The 19,008-nt window shown below is 41.9% G+C and overlaps 1 protein-coding gene across 1 annotated transcript; it reads right to left on the reverse strand.

The window, feature by feature from the left end:
- Positions 1-13: 13 nt before the first annotated feature.
- Positions 14-19,008, reverse strand: LOC119727800 (craniofacial development protein 2-like). The gene is made up of 4 exons (XM_038199866.1): positions 18,943-19,008; positions 18,428-18,487; positions 2,856-2,919; positions 14-702 (listed from the first exon to the last, which is right to left on the reverse strand). Exons 1-4 carry the CDS (start codon positions 19,006-19,008, stop codon positions 14-16), a joined length of 879 nt encoding a protein of 292 aa, XP_038055794.1.

The following is a 19,008-nucleotide window of genomic DNA, read 5'->3' on the forward strand; positions in this document are numbered from 1 at the left end:
GCCCGTAATAACATCATAGAATATGGATACGGTGGCCGCGTAATGCCACTCCATAACAGGAACGAAGACTAAGCCTTATCTTAGCACAGACTATACGATGGTCGGAGCCAGTTGGGTCAGATGTTGAATACGCTAGAGAATCTAGGATGCTGTTTCTCCAACGTTTACGGCACAGGATGAAGTCAATCTGTGACAGGTACTTGTTAGGTGAACGGTGAGTCCAGAGCTTTTTGGAGGACTTCTGAAATAGTGTGTTGGTAATCAGAAGGTTGTTACAATTGACAAAGTCACTGAGGAGCTGACCATTACGGTTGGTAGTAGAGTGGTAGGAGAACTGCCTTGCAACATGAGCGTTGAAGTCCCCTCCGATGACAAGGAGGGCATGTAGGGGAATGGAGGCAATGGTGTCATTGAGAAATTCGTAGAACCCAGTAATAGACGCCTCATCACTGGTGTTAGTGGGAGAGTAACAGGAGACAACGTATGTCTTGGGATTGCCTTTGAAGATGGCGAGCATAATTCTGTCGTTGATCTTAGAGATAGAAGTCAGCAGCGGGAGCAGTGATGTTTGAACAGTTATTGCTACACCACCAACGGCTGCACCTTGTCGATTCCGAGTTGCAGAAGAGGTGAAGATGGTTGATGATCCTAAACTAGAGATTCGGATATCAGGGTCTTCTGGTTGATGCACTTGACGGTGCTCTTGGATGCAGGTAACATATAGGTTGTAGTCACATATGTGCTTATTAAGTTCCTCTCTTGATGAAAGCGAAGAGAGACTTTGACAATTAAGCTGACCAAAAAGGATGGTTTTCCTCGAGCAAGACCCTTCCGGAGATTATTTTTATCAGACGATGCCCTCCCAAGAGGGTTTCGGACGCCGTCGTCATAAGACAGAGTGTCAATAGTTCCGTGAGAGGGCAGATTTGAAGCAGGGGCTTTAACCCTGGTGCTGTAGGTTGAACTCATCATGTTTTCTATTATTATAGTATTAGTTTTCTTTGGTAAACAAAAACGGAAGCCAGTTCGTGCCTGGTTTTAAAAGCGAAATAACCCCTAGTATAGTTTTGCAAAAATAATAAAATAAATTGGCGAAATAACGTAATATAATATTGTGAAGTAACGCAATAGTTTTTCAATCCTCAGAGTGCAGTATTTCGCAATACTATTGCGTTATTACACAATACTATCGTTTTATTGCAATGCTATTACATTAAAGCCCGGTTCATACTCGGCGCGAAAGCGAAAGCAAACGCGAATTTGTGACGTCATGGCAAGTATTCGCGCTGCGAATTCGCAAAAGTTGAACAGATTTCAAATCGGGCGAATATCGCAGCGAATGTTTCATGACGTCAAATTCGCTTCGCATTCGCATTTGCATGAAGTATGAACAGGTCTTTAAAGGCTTGGCGCGAAAGCGAACGCGAATTTGTGACGCCAGGGCAAGTGATGCCAGGGCAAGTTTCGCAGCGAACGCTTTATTTCTCCATACTATTACGTTATTTCGCAATAAATGTTATTGCATTTCTTTGCAATGGTACGTATTGCATAATTAACTTTTTGCAATGGTTTGCAAAACTTTTGCGTTATTTTGCAATACTACTGGGGTTAGTTCACAATACTGTGCACAATACTATCGGCGCGAAAGCAACACGATTTTGTGACGCCTTGACAAGGTACGCCAGGGCAGGTTCCGCATTATTTTTTCGCTTTATTTTGCAATACGGTTGCGTTATTTCTCAATACTATTACGTTATTTTGCAATAAATTTTATTGAATTTTTTTTTGCAATGGTAGGTATTGCATAATAAACTTTTGTAGTGTTTTGCAAAACTATTGCGTTATTTCGCAAAACTACAGGGTGAGTACAAAAAAAACCCCGAAACCCAAATGTCGGGACCATTGTTTTTTGTGAAGTTCTGCATGTAGCATTTTCAAAATCTAGGATATGAGAGCCCGATTCATAAGCTTTCTTTAGTACAAAAGGCTGCCGTACCACATCCCAGGTTTAACAGACATAGCGCCAAGCTCTATGAGGAATACACCGCCATGTTTGAAAGAGACCCCATTGCGGAGGAAACTACTGCAAGAGACGAAGAGCTAAATTGCCAACATCTCCGATGAACGGCGGCAATGTTGAATTTCTCTCATTGAAACCACAGACATGTCTAAGAACAGTAAGAAAGCCTGGGCACTCGTCAAAAAGCTAGGCAACGACCCAAAGAAGCCTAACCAACATCACAACTTAACAGCCAACCAAGTTGCACATCAACTACTTCTCAATGGCAAGGCACCTAAAGCAAAGAGTAAACCCAAACCAAAACCCGATAGGACAAAATACAAGGATAACCCATCACGAAACCTTTCTCAATGTCAAACTTGAAACTGGCATATCCAGCCTCTAACCAGGGAAGGCTATTGGATTGGACAACACTGCCACAAAACAAATCAAGCATTTTGGAACTAAAGCTCCTGCAACTATTAAACAATTGTATGGAAGGCCTGAAAATCCCCAAAATTTGGCGGAAAGCACACGTAATGGCGCTTCTGAAACCAGGCAAAGACCCATCCGACCCAAAAAGCTTCCGGCCAATCTCTCTCCTGTGCCACCCCTACAAGCTTTTTGAAAGACTCATCCTGAACTGAATCGCTCCACATATAGATGAACAACTTATCCCTGAACAGGCAGGCTTCTGACTAGGGAAGTCCACAACTAGTCAACTCCTCAGCCTTACGCAACACATAGAAGATGGCTTTGAGCAAGGAATGATAACCGGATCAGTTTTTGTAGACCTATCAGCTGCCTACGCCACTGTAAATCACAGACTCCTCCTATGTAAAATACTCGATATTACCAAAGATGTCCATCTCACAGATCTCATAGAAGCAATGCTTTCTAACCGACGCTTCTTTGTTGAACTTGAAGGAAAACGCAATAGATGGGGGAGACAAAAGAACGGCCTAGTATAAATATCTACACCAACGACCAACCGAGATATGGCCATACCAGGCGCGTCATCTATGCAGACGACCAGTGCGTTACCACTCAAAGTAAGACTTCAAAGAGGTGGAGAACGTCCTTACCAATGCCCTCTCTGCACTATGTTGCTACTACGAAGAGAACATGCTTGAGCAAATCCATCAAAAACACAAGTGTCTGCTTGAGTCCATCTTAAGAACAAAGAAGCAAACAGACGACTCAAAGCCACAAGGACTAGTGCAAAGCTACAGCACACAACTAATCCAGTTTACCTTGGATTAACATTGGACAGAAGCCTAACCTATAAGGCCCACGTTGAGCAAACCACAACGAAAATCAGCACCCGCAACAACATTCTCAGCAAACTCGCCAGCTCCAGATGGGGAGCATGCCCTACTACACTGCGACCCACAGCACTTGCCCTCTGCTTTTCAACAACAGAGTATGCTTGTCCAGTGTGGGAACGATCTACACATGTCAAGAAGCTAGATTCCGCTTTAAACGCAAGTTGTAGATGTATAACAGGCTGTCTTAAGCCTACAAACTCTGAGAGCCTGTACATACTCTCTGGCATCTCACCACCAAATGTCTTGATGGCAGTGGCCAGTGGAGCCGAACGACAGAAGCAAGTCATGGATGACATAAACTCACTATAACAGGCATATACCCCCACCGAGCCGACTCGAGTCACGCAACAGTTTTCAGTCAACTGTAGAACCCCTTCATACCTCTACAGCAGAGGCACGCCTCAAAACGTGGAATGGAAATCTCGCCAACCTCACACAACAATTGGACATGAAAATCCCTGCTGCTGAAAGTCTCCCTCGAGGTGCCGAGAATAACTGGCCTATTTAGAAGGCACTCAACCGCCTTCGCACCAGAGTTGGCCGATGTAGGGAATCACTCAATAAGTGGGGATACACTACAGGTCCAACGACATGCGACTGTGAAACAGAATCTCACACAATGGACCATCTCATGAGATGTCCGCTGTTGTCAGAGCCTTGTACCTCCAAAGATTTAGCCAACAACACCATCACGACACAGGTCTGTGCTCAACATTGGTCGAGAACAATTTGAGTAGGACACGATAGAAGTACAAGAGTAATTGAAATCACTCATGTGACGTTCAAGTTACGGAATTTTAAACACAGCCACCGTTTTAAACGGATCACACAAAGGTAAATGTTGTTTAAGCAAAGCGAAAACAAATCACATAGGGATGTGTGTGAATTGTCTTCGTTTTGCTGAAAGAACGCACACTTCGCTTGTTCGGTTTTGGGCAGAGTCCTTAGAGACATAAGTCCTCAAGGCTCGGGGGAGTTTGGTGTGGTCTTTTGCGGGCACCACACTTGCTTCACTTTCAGATCCACTCACGGACGGACTCCTTTAGCTTATACCAGTAGAGCTGGCGTTTTGTCTTTCTGATTGTCTTGTTTGACACCAAGATGAGCAGATGTTACGGCATTATGGGTAGCTCGTAAGTTGTAACACAGTATTTTTCAGCTAGTCGAGGACTACGAGCTGAAGATATGACTTTGTTCTGTCGGAAGTTACCGCCGTTCATATAGTATTCCGTTCTGCAAGGTCTTTGACGAGCCACTGTGTCTCTACAGGGACGTTGGGGTGATTGACCCAACCACTCAAGTACAACTTTCAGTTCTGAGTCTGCTCTTTGCATCGCAGCAATTTTCTCCGTGGTACATAAACGTTGACCCACGATGCGGTATGTCCGTCACTTGAAACGGTGTTAGTGACCATGGTGGCACGATCGCCTGGAAAATCTCTGTCTCTGTCATCCGGCTTTTCAGTCAGATTAGATTGTTCTGCACTTTGCAATCCGGTACTTACACCGGTACTGCATTCTTGCCGGGAACAGAGGGCGAGTCGCAGTTCTTTCCTTTCTTACTGAGTCAGTGGAGTTTTTCGCACGTTTTGGTCGCATGACCCAAATGGCGGCGGACAAGTGTCCGGGAGTTTCTCTAGTGGGCGAGTCTGTGTTTGCAAAACAGCAGATCGGAATTCTGTCCCTACTGCCGACGCTGAACTTCAATGCACGAGCGCCAAATACGCCCAACTAGGCTGCGCACACCACCAAGTAGGAGTGCTATACCACTGTTACCATCAGTATGAGAACTGTCACGAATGATACGGGCTTGATTATTTCGGAGGTGACGTCACTGCACGGGTGTGGCACTTAGTGATCATGTTCTGAGGGGATTGAGCTTCAGCAGAGTTAGTGTTGATGCTTCTGGTAGATGGATTAACGTTGTCGACTTTATTGAAATGAGACCACTGCTCACTTTCAGCGCCGTACTTGTCACAATCGTCGGGGTAGCACGGCACCCTGGAGATCTCGAGAGGGCGTCAGCATTGCCGTGTGTCTGCCCTGCGCGATGTTCAATTATAAAGTCAAACTTCATTCTTATAGGCTCTAACAATGTGCCAAAAACAAACTTTTTTTGCGTAATCAATACCTCAGGGGGATTTTCGTGAGTGGAGTAAACAGCTCTTGTTTTCATTAATATTTTTTTCCTCCCCATTCCCCGCCTTCTTTTGCAGACTCCTCTCAGTAGGGTTTGTACACGTTTTTCTTCCACCAATACACTTTGGCCCTTTCGTCAATCTGATTGACTTTAGACTTGGCACACACGTATACTACCACCCACAGATGGTCTCTGACGATTTTCGTTGCGATAACGTTGCATCGTGTGCCGTGTGAAAATTGAAGTGAGATCATGTTGACGTCATCACATGTCTAAGGCCTACAGCTAAAGAACAATAGTTCCGATTTGGTTGTAGCTTGATTTTATGTACCTATATCGGGATATGTTATAGGTAAAAATTGAGTGACGTGATAACGTCATCACAAGTCATGTAACGTTACATTAAATGTGTATTTTCATATGTCCATATCTACAGAACTGCATGTCCAATTTGGTTGTTATTTGGTAGGTACCTAGACCGAGATTAATTATGAGTGCAAGTGTGAAACAAACTGCAGTGTGCAACTTAAACCCAAATGTGGACCCAAATTCGCCACTGAAGACAATCACTGGGAGTCATACATCCGATTTTCGGTTGTTACGTCAATTCTTTTTTTCCCCTGTTTATATTTCGCTCTCATGACGTTTTTGTCTCGGGTTACTTGGTTGTATTTTCTTTTCCATGGAAACAGTTACCCTTAACATCCCCCCCCTAAAAAAAAGAACTGAAATCTGAAATGGATGGTTAACGTGAAGCTCATCCAGTGTTATCGAAATTAAACGGAATTTTGATACAGCTCTTGCCCGTTTCATGATCGATGCATAAGAAACAAACTTGCATCAAACTTAATTGCATCAAAATGCGTGCTCACCTCGACGTGTACGTTGCTGATAGTCTTATTGTTAAAGTGAAGCGGGTGGTGTTTTGGACGAAACATTCAGAGCCCACGCGTTGAATATGTAAGGAAAACAGTTCGTTAAACAGAATTCTTGATTATGTTCCCCGAAAGCAGCCTGTGTACACTTGTTGTCAGCTATAGTAATGCCAACTTTAGAGTACTGTGGTACTGTATGGGGAGAGTAACTTGAGAGTATTGTACTGTATAGTACTGTATGCCATAAGCGCCATGTTTTTGCACGAGTGTCCCTTTTTAATGAATGGTCGAATGTTCATTCGTCCGAAAGTTCAATAGTCGGAATTTGGCATAAGTTTCAAATGAATAAAAGACTCAACAGGTCGAAGGCTCATGCCGAAAAGCACGCAAGGACTACTGTCTATTCGGACTATCGAACCTTTGGACTATCGAACCTTCGGACTATTGAACCTCCGGACTAACGGCAAGGGCGGATCCAGAACCAAATTTTCGGGGGGGGGGGCGCAAGATGTTGATTAAGTACCTAGTATTGTGTGCTATTTCTACATCGTACATTAAAACTAAAAGGTATGTGTAGCTGATTTAGTTTGCGAGGGAGATACGCAACGCTTTGATTAATTTCCTTTAAAAAATAAAAAAGGTGTCTTCACTCCTTCGATTTTTTTGTATTGACAAGTTCGTGTTTTTTTGGTGGTAACTCTACTTAAATAAAATGTTAGTAACTATACTTATCTATTAAACATATCACTGAATCACATCGATATTTCGATAAAAAGCTGTCGAAAAATATTTGCATCAGGTTAGGCCTACCCTCTGGATAAATAGTGGCATCAGAACTTATAGGATTCAGACGGAGGCAAATATTCTCACGCTTCTAAACAGGGCAATAAATGGCTCGGTTGTCTTACACGTTTGCTGCGGCCACTATGAATTACACCAGGACTAGTTTTTCTCAGAGCTGGGTGATACCATTCACTTAAAGATATCTTTTACATCTTGGCATCGATCTTTCAGATGGCTTGTTAATGCCTGCCACAATTTAACAAGCTTAAACGATTTCGTCAAAAGAGGTTTTGTTTTAGTTCCAACGATCAGTCAATTTGCCAATCGGTTGAACACCACCTACATTTCTTGTACGGGACGTCAAAGTAAGCTTTTGGGTAATAATTGGTTAGGTTCCTTTTATGATAAATGCAAATGATCCGATGGCGAATTAGGGTCCTGCAGGGCCTAAGATGCACACTGACACCCTTTACACGAGCACGATGGAAAACTCGGTCAATGTGGTTGTTTATTTACAACAAAGCGCACCAAAGAAAAGGCGTTTCGGCTAAAACCGTTCAGACATCGTACTATAGAAGATGAAACCGTTCTGGGTTAGTGCTAAACTCTTCCCCTCCGAGGCGTTTTTACTTTTTAGCTGCGAGATGAACCCGATTCGATGTAACTTTAAAACCGTTCACCGACACCGTTTTGGCACAAACGTTACAGTAAATCGACTTCAACTGGTGTTTCGGAGCGTTTTTAAAACGGTGTCTGAACGCCCCCTGATTCGAACATGAGAAATCTTGCTCCCAGTGAGATCATAAATGGACTGTCATTAAGCGTTCACTTGCTTAATTTACAATTGATTTGCAACACCCCTATTCAGCCAAGTTGATGTGTTCAGTGTAAAAGGTCGTATTTGAAAGAAAATTAAATCTTTTACTTTCAGTGATTATTGACGACTCAGATTCATCACGATGGCTTGGGGTTGTTCATCGTTTGCCCTGCTGGCTACCATCGCTTTAATGCTGTGTGCCGTCACTTCTGCTCAGTCTTCATCAAGTAGTTGGATACCGTCCTACTTAGATGGTAAGGATAGAATCTTACTCGTCTCAGCTTATAACATATTTCCCAGAAGTTCACTTCATTTGCTCCAACTCGACGAAATGCAAAGGATATCCTTTAATCTTTTAACAATACACTTTACCCCCCATCAAGATCCAGTCTCATCGTAAACGCTTTCTGGATTCATATTACATCCCTATTAAAACGATAATAGCATTATCACATGTCTGCCCCTCTCTGATGGGCGTTTCATTTCATCAGAAACCGAGGGGGTACAAACACGAAGTTTGTTGATATCAGAGTGTTCGCTGTTGAATAGTAGGATATAATTTGGGCAAATACATGCACGTTGAAAATGAACTTTCGATTCACTTGTCCATTCTACGTATGATACAATACACCAGTGTTGTAGGCGAGTGACTTGAGTCGATTGCGTCTCGAATCATTTGGTTCCCAGTAGTCCGAGTCACGAGACTTTTGAGTCAGGTCTGAGTCCAGCTACATTTCTCTAGGCCCGAGAATTGGTAGGGTATTCGCTGATACATTGAAGAATTACACCAGCGATATGGAGAAGCGCCAACCTGCTCCAAACACAATCGGCAGTTTATACCACAATTTTGTATCATGAACAATGATACGAAGACTGATTTTATCAGTTTTCCTCTTATTGGATCCTACGAAAGCCCATTAGCGCCACTGCAAGTATATATGTTGCGGATTATTTAATTCGTTATTACGGATTACTAATTCGTTATAACGGATTATTTAATTCGTTATTACGGATTATTAATTCGTTATAACGGATTATTAATTCGTTATTACTGATTATTAATTAGTTATTACGGATTACCAATTCGTTATAACGGATTATTAATTAGTAATTACGGATTATTTAATTCGTTATACGGATTACTAATTCGTTATAACGGATTATTTAATTCGTTATTACGGATTACCAATTCGTTATTACGGATTATTAATTCGTTATTACGGAATATTAATTCGTTATTACGGATTATTTAATTCGTTATTACGGATTATTAATTCGTTATTACGGATTATTAATTAGTTATTACGGATTACCAATTCGTTATAACGGATTATTAATTCGTTATTACGGATTATTTAATTCGTTATTACGGATTACTAATTCGTTATAACGGATTATTTAATTCGTTATTATGCTTGCATTTTCGACTAAAACAAATCAACAATTTACGCTATAGGAACTATTTGACCTTATTGCATGTTTTAACACAATCTTAAAGATATAATGTCCGGACTCTTAAAGAAATTCGAATTTTTTTCCTTAACGTATAGTCATCTTGAATCTTTTATTCGGACGATAAAACCTTTTTTCTTATTTTTGATAACTGAAACCTCTTGAGGAAAGGCTTTTTCATTGGTTTTGTGCACAAACAGATCCGCCTTGCGAGCAGACTGGTTACCTGTCTCTATATCATCTTTACTGATAGATACGGGTACCATTCTACGAGAGCTGGGTTATTGTTGGGCCGCAAATTATTCTAATTTGTGAAGTCATTCAAGTCAATATGCCAAAACGTACCGTGGGTCCGACGTCTCATTCAAAATGATTTTTTGGGTAGAGCCAGCTAAAATAATTCTTTCTTCTTGGTGAAACTCCAAAACAGCCCGGACAGAACATCAGGTAGATAACATATTTAGGCTACATCCTGGGTGCAATGAGAGTTCGTGCATATGAGGTCACATCAATCATCAACTCACAAGAAGAAGAATACTTCAGTCATTCAAAGGTTTACCACTGAGGAAATTTTACTTTGTGCGACGAGTGGAAACTAATTCTCGACTTTTGATTCTTCTATCAAACAACATTCATATTGCTTATTGTGTTAATTCTCTTTCAATTTTGTGCGGTAACAGAGCGCTGCCCGCCCGAGTGTACGTGCGACTATTGGTGCGTTGAGTGTTCTCGCGGTTGGAATCTTGAAACCATCCAAAGCATCGACAACAGTACAGAATGTCTGTAAGAAACACGCTTAGTTTGTTTGATTATAAAAACATTTTGCACCTATAAACTTTACTGTTGCGGTGATTTGTTTTCATTCTGACATTGTTTTGTTTCTCATTAATAATAACAATAAGGAGAACTGATTTTATTTGAAGCATTACCTAGTTTCCCCTTTAGGACGTTAGTAAAAAAAAGTACGACACAATAACGGAAGACAATATATAGAATGAGGACTAGAAGAACAAACAACGTGCACAATTTGACGGATTGACATAAACTGTGTGAAGGTATAAATTAAGCTTAAAAATCCTGGTCTGAAAGGTTTAAGATTGAATACTAAGTTTATTCAAAGCTTATGTCAAGAATTTAATATGAGATTGTATCGTAAAACGCTTTTTGTGTTATACATTTTGTGCTATAAATTGCACTTGCAAATTATACGAGTCTAATAAAATGTGCATTGAAAGGGGACAGTAGGTCCTATCTAATCCAATTATCATAGTAGTTCTGTCCAACCCAGCAATGTAATTTCTTCATCTTTTCGTTTCATGATTGTCTACAGGAAACTAAAAGAAGGCAATATCTCACATCTGGAGCCAGGCGTATTCAAAGGATTTTCTCGTCTCGAATATCTGTGAGTGTCTAGTACCTATTTTGGGCGTCTGCTTTTGTTGCTAAAAAGACCCGCCCTGTGAGTAGACTGGTTCCATGTCCTTACATTATCGATCTTGATAGGGGTAGGAAGCAGTTTACACTACAGAAAGTGAATTACCGACGGGCGTATTTGTAAAAATTTAACGAAAACCTATTTTCCCTCATTCAACAGAAAATCCGAATGGTTTACATTTCAAGCTGGCCCACTGTTTTACAGTTTACTTTCACCGGTTTGTTTTTTTCTTTCTCTTTTGGTCTGTACTTTTTCCTGATATTTGTATATACTCCGGTTGTTTTTCAAAACGTGCAACATAACTCGAGTATGTTCCTTTCATTCTGTTTTCATTAACTACATACCCATTAAAGACATACCCATTCAAGGGCGGATTCAAAACACAATTTTTTTGGGGGGGGGGGGGGCTAAAAAACAATTGTCCCCAAAAAATTGTACCAAAAAATTACGGCGTGGGGTTAGATTTTTTTGTTTTTTGATTCTTGAATGATGCTGTGTGGTGCGATCTGATGCAATGTCTGACCACTCGAACCATTTTTTTTGTTAGGAAAAGATGGTGTTGTGTGCAGTGCCTGCCTTTATTGCGACGTCACTTAAAAAAACAACAATTGGGTTCGTTTTTTGGGCCCCCCCCCTCACTGGATCTGTCCTTGTACCCATGAAAGACGACTGAACACGTACAAACTACAGATGCTCAGATTTCACTGCCAACTCATTATAAATCGAAATGCTCAACACAGTTCCACCAGTGACGATTGGGAACAATCAATATCAGAACAGGAAGTGATGATTGGAGGATTGAGGAAGCTGTTAAACAAACGGCCAGAGCTAGGATCTCAGTGTGCGGCTTACAGGAGGTCCCGACACTCAAACAGGGTCACATAACTGGTGAGGCTGCTGGGGATGATGGTGTCTTGAAAATATGAGGTCCACTGGTCATGCTTTGCCAGAACACGTCAATCTGGGGTTGGTTTCATTATTCAATTCGATGTCGACGTTGGAGAAGTCACCTACATTAGTCCGCGTCTTCTGACAGCTGAACTCACCATCCACGGCTGCAACGTTAAGAAGTAGTTGGATCGCTCCAACGAAAGGCGAAGAAATTTCAAAGTCCACCTTCTACCGCCAACGATTTGCGGTGACTTCAACGCGACTTGCTCACTGGCCGAATCTCACTGCTATTTTCGACACAACACCACTGTTGAGGCCGGGACATTCTATGAATAACAACGGAGATCGTTTGCTAGATCAATACGACCGGGATTTTAAACTGTCGCTATTGGATGATCAACATAAGGTCCGCTACTGAACTTGATACAGCAATGACGGTGAAACCAAGAAAGTCCTCTACTACATCTTATGTGATAGCTGGATGAGACAAAAATGTGTTCAATACGGGCGATTCCCAATAGTGCGCCTCCAAGAGTTTGCAACGCGTTGGCCAATCACAATGCGCAAAATCTGTCGACCCAATGCGCGTTTGGAAAAGGTCGACTGATTTCGCGCATTGTGATTGGCCAACGCGTTGTAAACTCTTGGAGGCGCACTATTGGGAATCGCCCGTATTGTCGAGTGATGCGCTCATTTGACTTCTCGTCTGATCACGATTAGCTGCTGGGTTGCATTGCTTCGAACACCAGTGAACCGGCAGGCGCGTTTTTTTTACATAAGCGATCCATTGCTGCAAAACTTGTCTCAAAAACGGAACAACGTCACACGTTCGGGAGAATCAGAGGGACCTAAAACAACTTTGTCCAGGCTGCTCCTGAGCAGAACCCGTCAGCTCACTTATGAGTATTTCAAAGCAGAAGCTCGGCTCATAAGCTCACTCCATACCCAGCGGAAAATAGAAAAGCTGATCGCAACTGCCAAACAAGTGACCACATCATAGAACCAACACTGGCACTACCTGCCTACCAGACTAAATTCTTGCCCAATTTAAAGTCAAGAATCGCTTCAATCCCCTCCAACCCACCTCCCAACAAACGGAACTCGAGCACCTGCCTTTGCTAACAACCTTCTTCCAAAATCGAAGCCGATTTCAACCATGACCCCCTTCCAAAATGGAAATTGAGGAATGCATCAAACGTCTCAAGAACCATAAAGCCAGTAACGATATCCTTCCCGCATTTCTTAAATCCATCTACACCAACCCAGCCCCTATTGACGTGATTTACGACCGGATGACGCAAATCTGGGCGACCAAGAAAATATTGGAATCTAATTGGGGGAATTCGAATCTGGAAGTTTTATGGAAAGGGAAAGGGTCCAGGAAGGTCCAGGGGTCTAGCCATTGGGAGCACCATGTGCGAAATGGTTATTGCAATTATCCTAAAACGTCTCCAGGGTTAGTAGGAGGGTCAACTCTGCGATAACCAGTACGGTTTCCCAAAACAATCCTAGCACTACCGATGGCATCTTTGTTTTGAAGCGTGTGCAGCAAATCACGACTGCGGAGTACGGCGAGGGGGGCTGGAGAGCCCCTTCTTGTACTATTTGTACATAGACTACGTGATGAGAACGTCTGTGTATGAAGCGTCAAAAGACGAAACCATCGATTTTTTTCCAGCACACCCACAACCTTGCGGAAACATGCATCAAAGACCGCCTAAAAGCTCCATCGGCGACATCCAACTCTCCTGGTCCGGATACCGGATACGCCGAATATTAAATCCTTTTCCTCAACACTGCACCTGCCCTCAAAAACGTTGCCGCCCTCCTCAACGACGTTTCATCAAATTCGGTCTCAAGATCAACCTTACAAAGACATAGACGATGATATCAAATTCACAACCATCAACACCAACACTCCCTGTCTATCCTATCCAAATCAACAACATGGACATCAAAAAGTACCGATCGACATTCAATTACCTGCTAGCGTCAAGCTATAGCCACCACGCGCCTGCAACGCGCTTACATATCCAGTAGCGGAGATTGTTGCAGTATCCAGCAGATGCAGATACCCAAGCAAACAAATATTACATGGCCAACCCAACACCTGCGACCTCGAAATCAGCTACCGGGACGACTGCGCACGCACAAATTTTGCTGCTTACAAGGAACTGTTAGTAAATCATTGGATAAAATGTAACATTGCGAGTTTTATTCCTTGGTAGCCTGATTAGAAGTACACTGACCTATTCCAGCCAAAACTGGAACCCACTGAGGAGGCAAAGGCAACATTTGGATGCTGTGTATAGGGACTTTCTACGCAGAATGCTCCGTGGTGGATTTCGCAAGTCGATGCAATGTGATGAGGAACACAAGTTTCACTACACCAATGCCAGAATTCACCAAATCTGCGGCACCTCTGACGTCACGACCTTTATCGAAGATCAGCAAGACAGCTACTGTTATCATATCATCCGTGAAGTTTCAGACCTCACCACGAAAAAAAACTGCTTTTCAATGCCGACAAATACCGGAAACGAGGTTGCTCCACCCCAACTGCCCTCCAACAAGTCTGTGCAAACCGACAATGTACAGAAGCCGAACTTTCTCATGAGCATTGAAGTTTCTCGATACACAAGTACCAGTATCCTGCCAATCCTTAGAATAACGAAGCAGTAAACCAAATGAATAAAATGTAGGCCCATGGCAGAAAATTTGTTTTACTTTTTCTTCTGAGCAAACTGATATAACGTCAATCGGGAAGTGACAATATTATTATTTTTTTTTAGTAAAAGAATATATGTAAACAAATCATAATAACTGTTACATTCACCACAATGTGGGTTCAGATGATTATGTTGCAATGTTATGTCTTTGAAATGTAAATTAGAAATATTTTGTACGCTCATATTCTATCGCATAACTAACTTCAGCTTGATGAGACAGTAATTTTGGCTGTATGACATCATTCGAGATCATCTGTTAGGTTCGTTTCGTGTTTGGTAGTTATCCAAGGGCATGAAGTCGCTGCAAGCTCTATCCAACATCACACACTTGTCGTTGATGAATAGCTGCGGTAACGAATATGCAAGTAAACTGAATTTTTTTAAAGCTCGTTAATGTAAGTCATAACAAAAATCGTTTAGGTGGGACTCGAACCCACGACCTCCTGCTTTCTAGTGCAAACGTGTTACCACTCGACCACAGGGCTTAGAGGATCGGTTGGCTGGTTTGAATATGATGTACATAGCAGCGGGTACCGCATTTGAATATTCATATTAAGATGGAAGAATATTTGCGCCGTGGTAATGTACATCAATATTAGGTTTTGCCCTTCACCGATATATAAACACTGTAAACTCAGTGTAACCTCCCGAGTGAAAGTTGGGAAAAAATCACTCGGTGGGACTCGAACCCACGCCCTCCTGCTCGTGGGTTCGAGTCCCACCCGAGTGATTATTTGAAAAATGGTCTTAATCTGCCCAATGGTTAAATTAAAATGAAATGGCAAATTTACGTTCATGCCTTATAGGCCGTTTATTTGGATAAAGATTAAAAACTGAAAGGAAATAATTCTTCAATAGTACTATTAACACCAATCTAAATGTATATATTTTGCAGTGTATTTAAATTTTGTTATATTCCCCATTTGATTCGATAGTGAGATGAGAAATCTTCCGCTCGTGTCGATTCCAGCTGCTTCATTTAGCGGACTCTCCAATCTCGAATGGCTGTAAGTTTGAAATGCTTTGTATTTTGTTTGTGTTTATTTGTTTGTGTTCATTTTACAGAAGTCCGATCGTGCAAGGTTTTAAAAGTGAAACAAATTATTTTTGCGAAATAACGCAATAATTTTGGGAAAGAACGCAATACTTATGCGAAATAGCGCAGTAGTATTGCAAAATAACGCAATAGTATTGTAAATTAATGCAATATATGGAGAAATTACGCAACGTAGTATGGAGAAATAATCCAATACATTGCGAAATAACGAGATAGCATTACGAAATTACACAATTAGTTTTTGTGACATGAAACGCAATGGTTTTTGCAAATAAGTAGAGTATAATGCAATGGGTCCGAATGATAAATCTTTATTATAGGCATATTTCGGCAAATTCTCACGCCATATTTTATGAGAGATAAAATTTGTGTGGGGATAAAAGCCTACCCGAGTGCGTGGCGGATCATGTGCTTTTAAAGAGGGTTGACGGAGGGTGTTGAAGTTAACACAGAGACAATTAATAAGAGGGACCAAAGGCCTAAAGCAAATGAATCAAGATCTTATGACGAGTGTTACTAAACGATTTTTTTCGGGAACATTGTGATTTTCTCTCCAGTTGGCATTTCATTTTCAAGCCTAACATAAAATGAACAAAAACGACTTTTACCGGACGGGAGATGATGGTTCACCACCTCAACAATCCCCACAATGCACCATTGCCTTATGCCCCATAAAAGCATGTCTTACAAAACAAATGAAGGGCAAAAGGTGCAGTTATATGGCCGAACTTTCAAAAATTCGTTGAATTTCTTCACGACACTTTAAAAACAAAGTTTCAAGAGTGTTTCTTGATGCAAGGCATCAGTAAACTGGCAGGCGCGTTTTCGTCTACGTCGCTCCAAACCAACACGAACACTCGATCTAGATGAGCTAAAGACCCAGACACAAGAGCAGCCTATAGCGAGCTGGTCAAGGAGAAGCTCAACGTCTTGACATCACCACTGTCGACGATTTCAACGTGAACGTTGTCGATGCCCTCCAGTCTCCACTACGCTGCTATATTTGAAATCCCATCGCAAATCGATTTACATAAACGATCCAACGTTGCAGAACTTGTTTCGAAAGCAAGACGAAGTCAGACGTTCAGGAGAATCCAAGGGATCTAAAGCAAAAAAGTGTCCAGGCTGATCCTGATTAGAACCCGTCAGCTCACTAAAGAGCATTTCAAAGCAGAAACTCAGCTCATAAGCTCACTCAATACCCAGCGGAACATAGAAAAGTTGATGCAACTGCCAAACTCCAAGTGACTCTACTTAGAACCAAGACTGGCATTACCTGCCTAAACCAGACCAAATTCTTGCCCACTTCAAGATCCGCTTCAATCCCATCCAACCCACCTTCCACCCAGTGGAACTCGATCATCCGCTGTTGTTAACGACCTTCCTCCAAGAAAATACAACATCTTAGCCGATATCAACCATGACCCCCCTTCCAAATTGGAAATTGAGGAATGCCTCAAACGCCTCAAGAATCGTAAGGAAAAGATAGTCCTTCCAAATGTATTAAATTCATGTACATCCACCCAGCCCCTATTGACGCGATCTACAACCTGACGCCGCAAATCTGGACCACCAAGCAAATTGCAGAATGTTCATCCCTTCAACTTAGTTTGTGCGCATGCGCCAAAATCTCGGCTAATGCCGGTGACTGTCGAAATGGCAGCGCCGCGGAGAGGAAAGACACACCACTTTTCATCTGAAAACATCCTGTTCATTTTGCTATTGTGTGAAATACAATGCAACCGGATGAAATGAAATGAGTTTATTTTAATTTTATTTGCCATATTTTTGTGATAAAAATTCGATATACCAAGTAAATGTCGTTTTAGATCGTTGTTTGCTTTCCATTTCCATGCAATCATCAGCAAAAGGGCCAACTTTAGTTTTTTTTAGTGTTCTCCAGTTTCCCCAAACATGCCACTTATCACAGCATTTGAATGAGATATTAAAAATATTATTACAGGATTTACGTGTTATTGCGAATAGGTTTACGTTCACACTTCATTGACTTCACCCTTTGGTACTTAAGTATTCACTTCCTTAGAGTTTAGGCCCCTCCTGAGGACGGTCAGAGCAAACTGACCGGAACGTCGAGTTTATACCTCTGGTTCTTTTCAGAACCATTCTCTTAGTTGAGAAATTATTCGCACATGGCGTTTCCGCAAACCTTTCATTATTTAGGTTTACGTTCCTTAGGCGGGTATTGTTTTTAAAGTTTCCGTCCTTACGTTTACATGTACGAACCGCGCGCCGTCAAAAACGATGTCACCGTACACAGAAGGCCATGTTGGACCGTCCACATGGAGCACTAGTCCAGCTTGCGCCATGTGGAAAATCACGCTGCCCTATGGGTCAGCGGAAAAAACGTGTACACTTCTGTCTTGAACTGTCCTATTCGCAATAACTCGGAAATTATTTTCATCTATTCTTTGCCTAAATTAAAGACATTGCCTTTAATTTGTCCAAGAAAACTCGAGAAATATTTTTAAAATTCCATTGATTCACGCAGGGTTAGAAATTTTTTTCGGGTAAAAAATATCTCTCTTAAAATCTCTTTTTTTAGAGTAATTTTTACATTTGGACAATCTCAGCTCATGACATGATTGTAAAATTCATATTTAATGTTCTCAGTAATTTTCACGAGTTAGGTCGTCTGTAAATTGTGGATGATTACCCGGTATGTGATATTGTTTTCGGCTGATTGACGGGTGCAGATTAATGGCGCCATCTGTCGTCTGTACGATTTCAGAATCTTTTGGTCCCTTACGCTTGCGGGAAAAAACTGAGTAGTGCACCAAGGCATGGGCATGAACATACGTGAAAAGACCGCCTAAAAGCTCCATCGACGACATGTGAACTCTCCTGGTCCGGATATGCCGATGATTTCATCCTTTTCGTCAACACTGCACCTGCACGCCATACCTCCAAACCGCTGACGCCCTCCTCAACGACGTTTTCGTCAATATCGATCTCCAGATCAACCTTAAAGACAGAGACGATGATATCAAACTTCACAACCATCAACCCCAACACCCTCTACCCCTCCTAGGTTATCCAAATCAACAACATGAACATCAAAAACATCGAGAAATTCCAGTACCTGGGCACATTATATCACATGCCCAACCCAACACCAGGGACATCGAAATCAGCTACCGGGTCAACAGCGCACGCACAAATTGCGCCCCTTACAAGGCACTGTTAGTAAATCATTGGATAAAATAATGTGACATCGCTAGTTCCATACCTTGGTAGCCTGATTAAAAGTACACTGACCTATTCCAGCCAAAACTGGAACCCACTGAGGAGGTATAAAGACAACATTTGGATGCTGTGTATAGGGACTTTTCTACGCAGAGTGGTCCGTGGTGGATTTCGCTAAGTCAGCGCATTTTGGTGAGGAACACAAGTTTCACTACACCAATGCGAGAATTCACCAAATCTGCGGCACCTCTGTCGTCACGACCTTTATCGGAGATCAGCAAGACAGCTACTGTTGTCAT

This window comes from Patiria miniata, unplaced genomic scaffold (assembly GCF_015706575.1).
Source record: "Patiria miniata isolate m_02_andy unplaced genomic scaffold, ASM1570657v1 HiC_scaffold_20, whole genome shotgun sequence".
NCBI lineage: Eukaryota > Metazoa > Echinodermata > Asteroidea > Valvatida > Asterinidae > Patiria > Patiria miniata.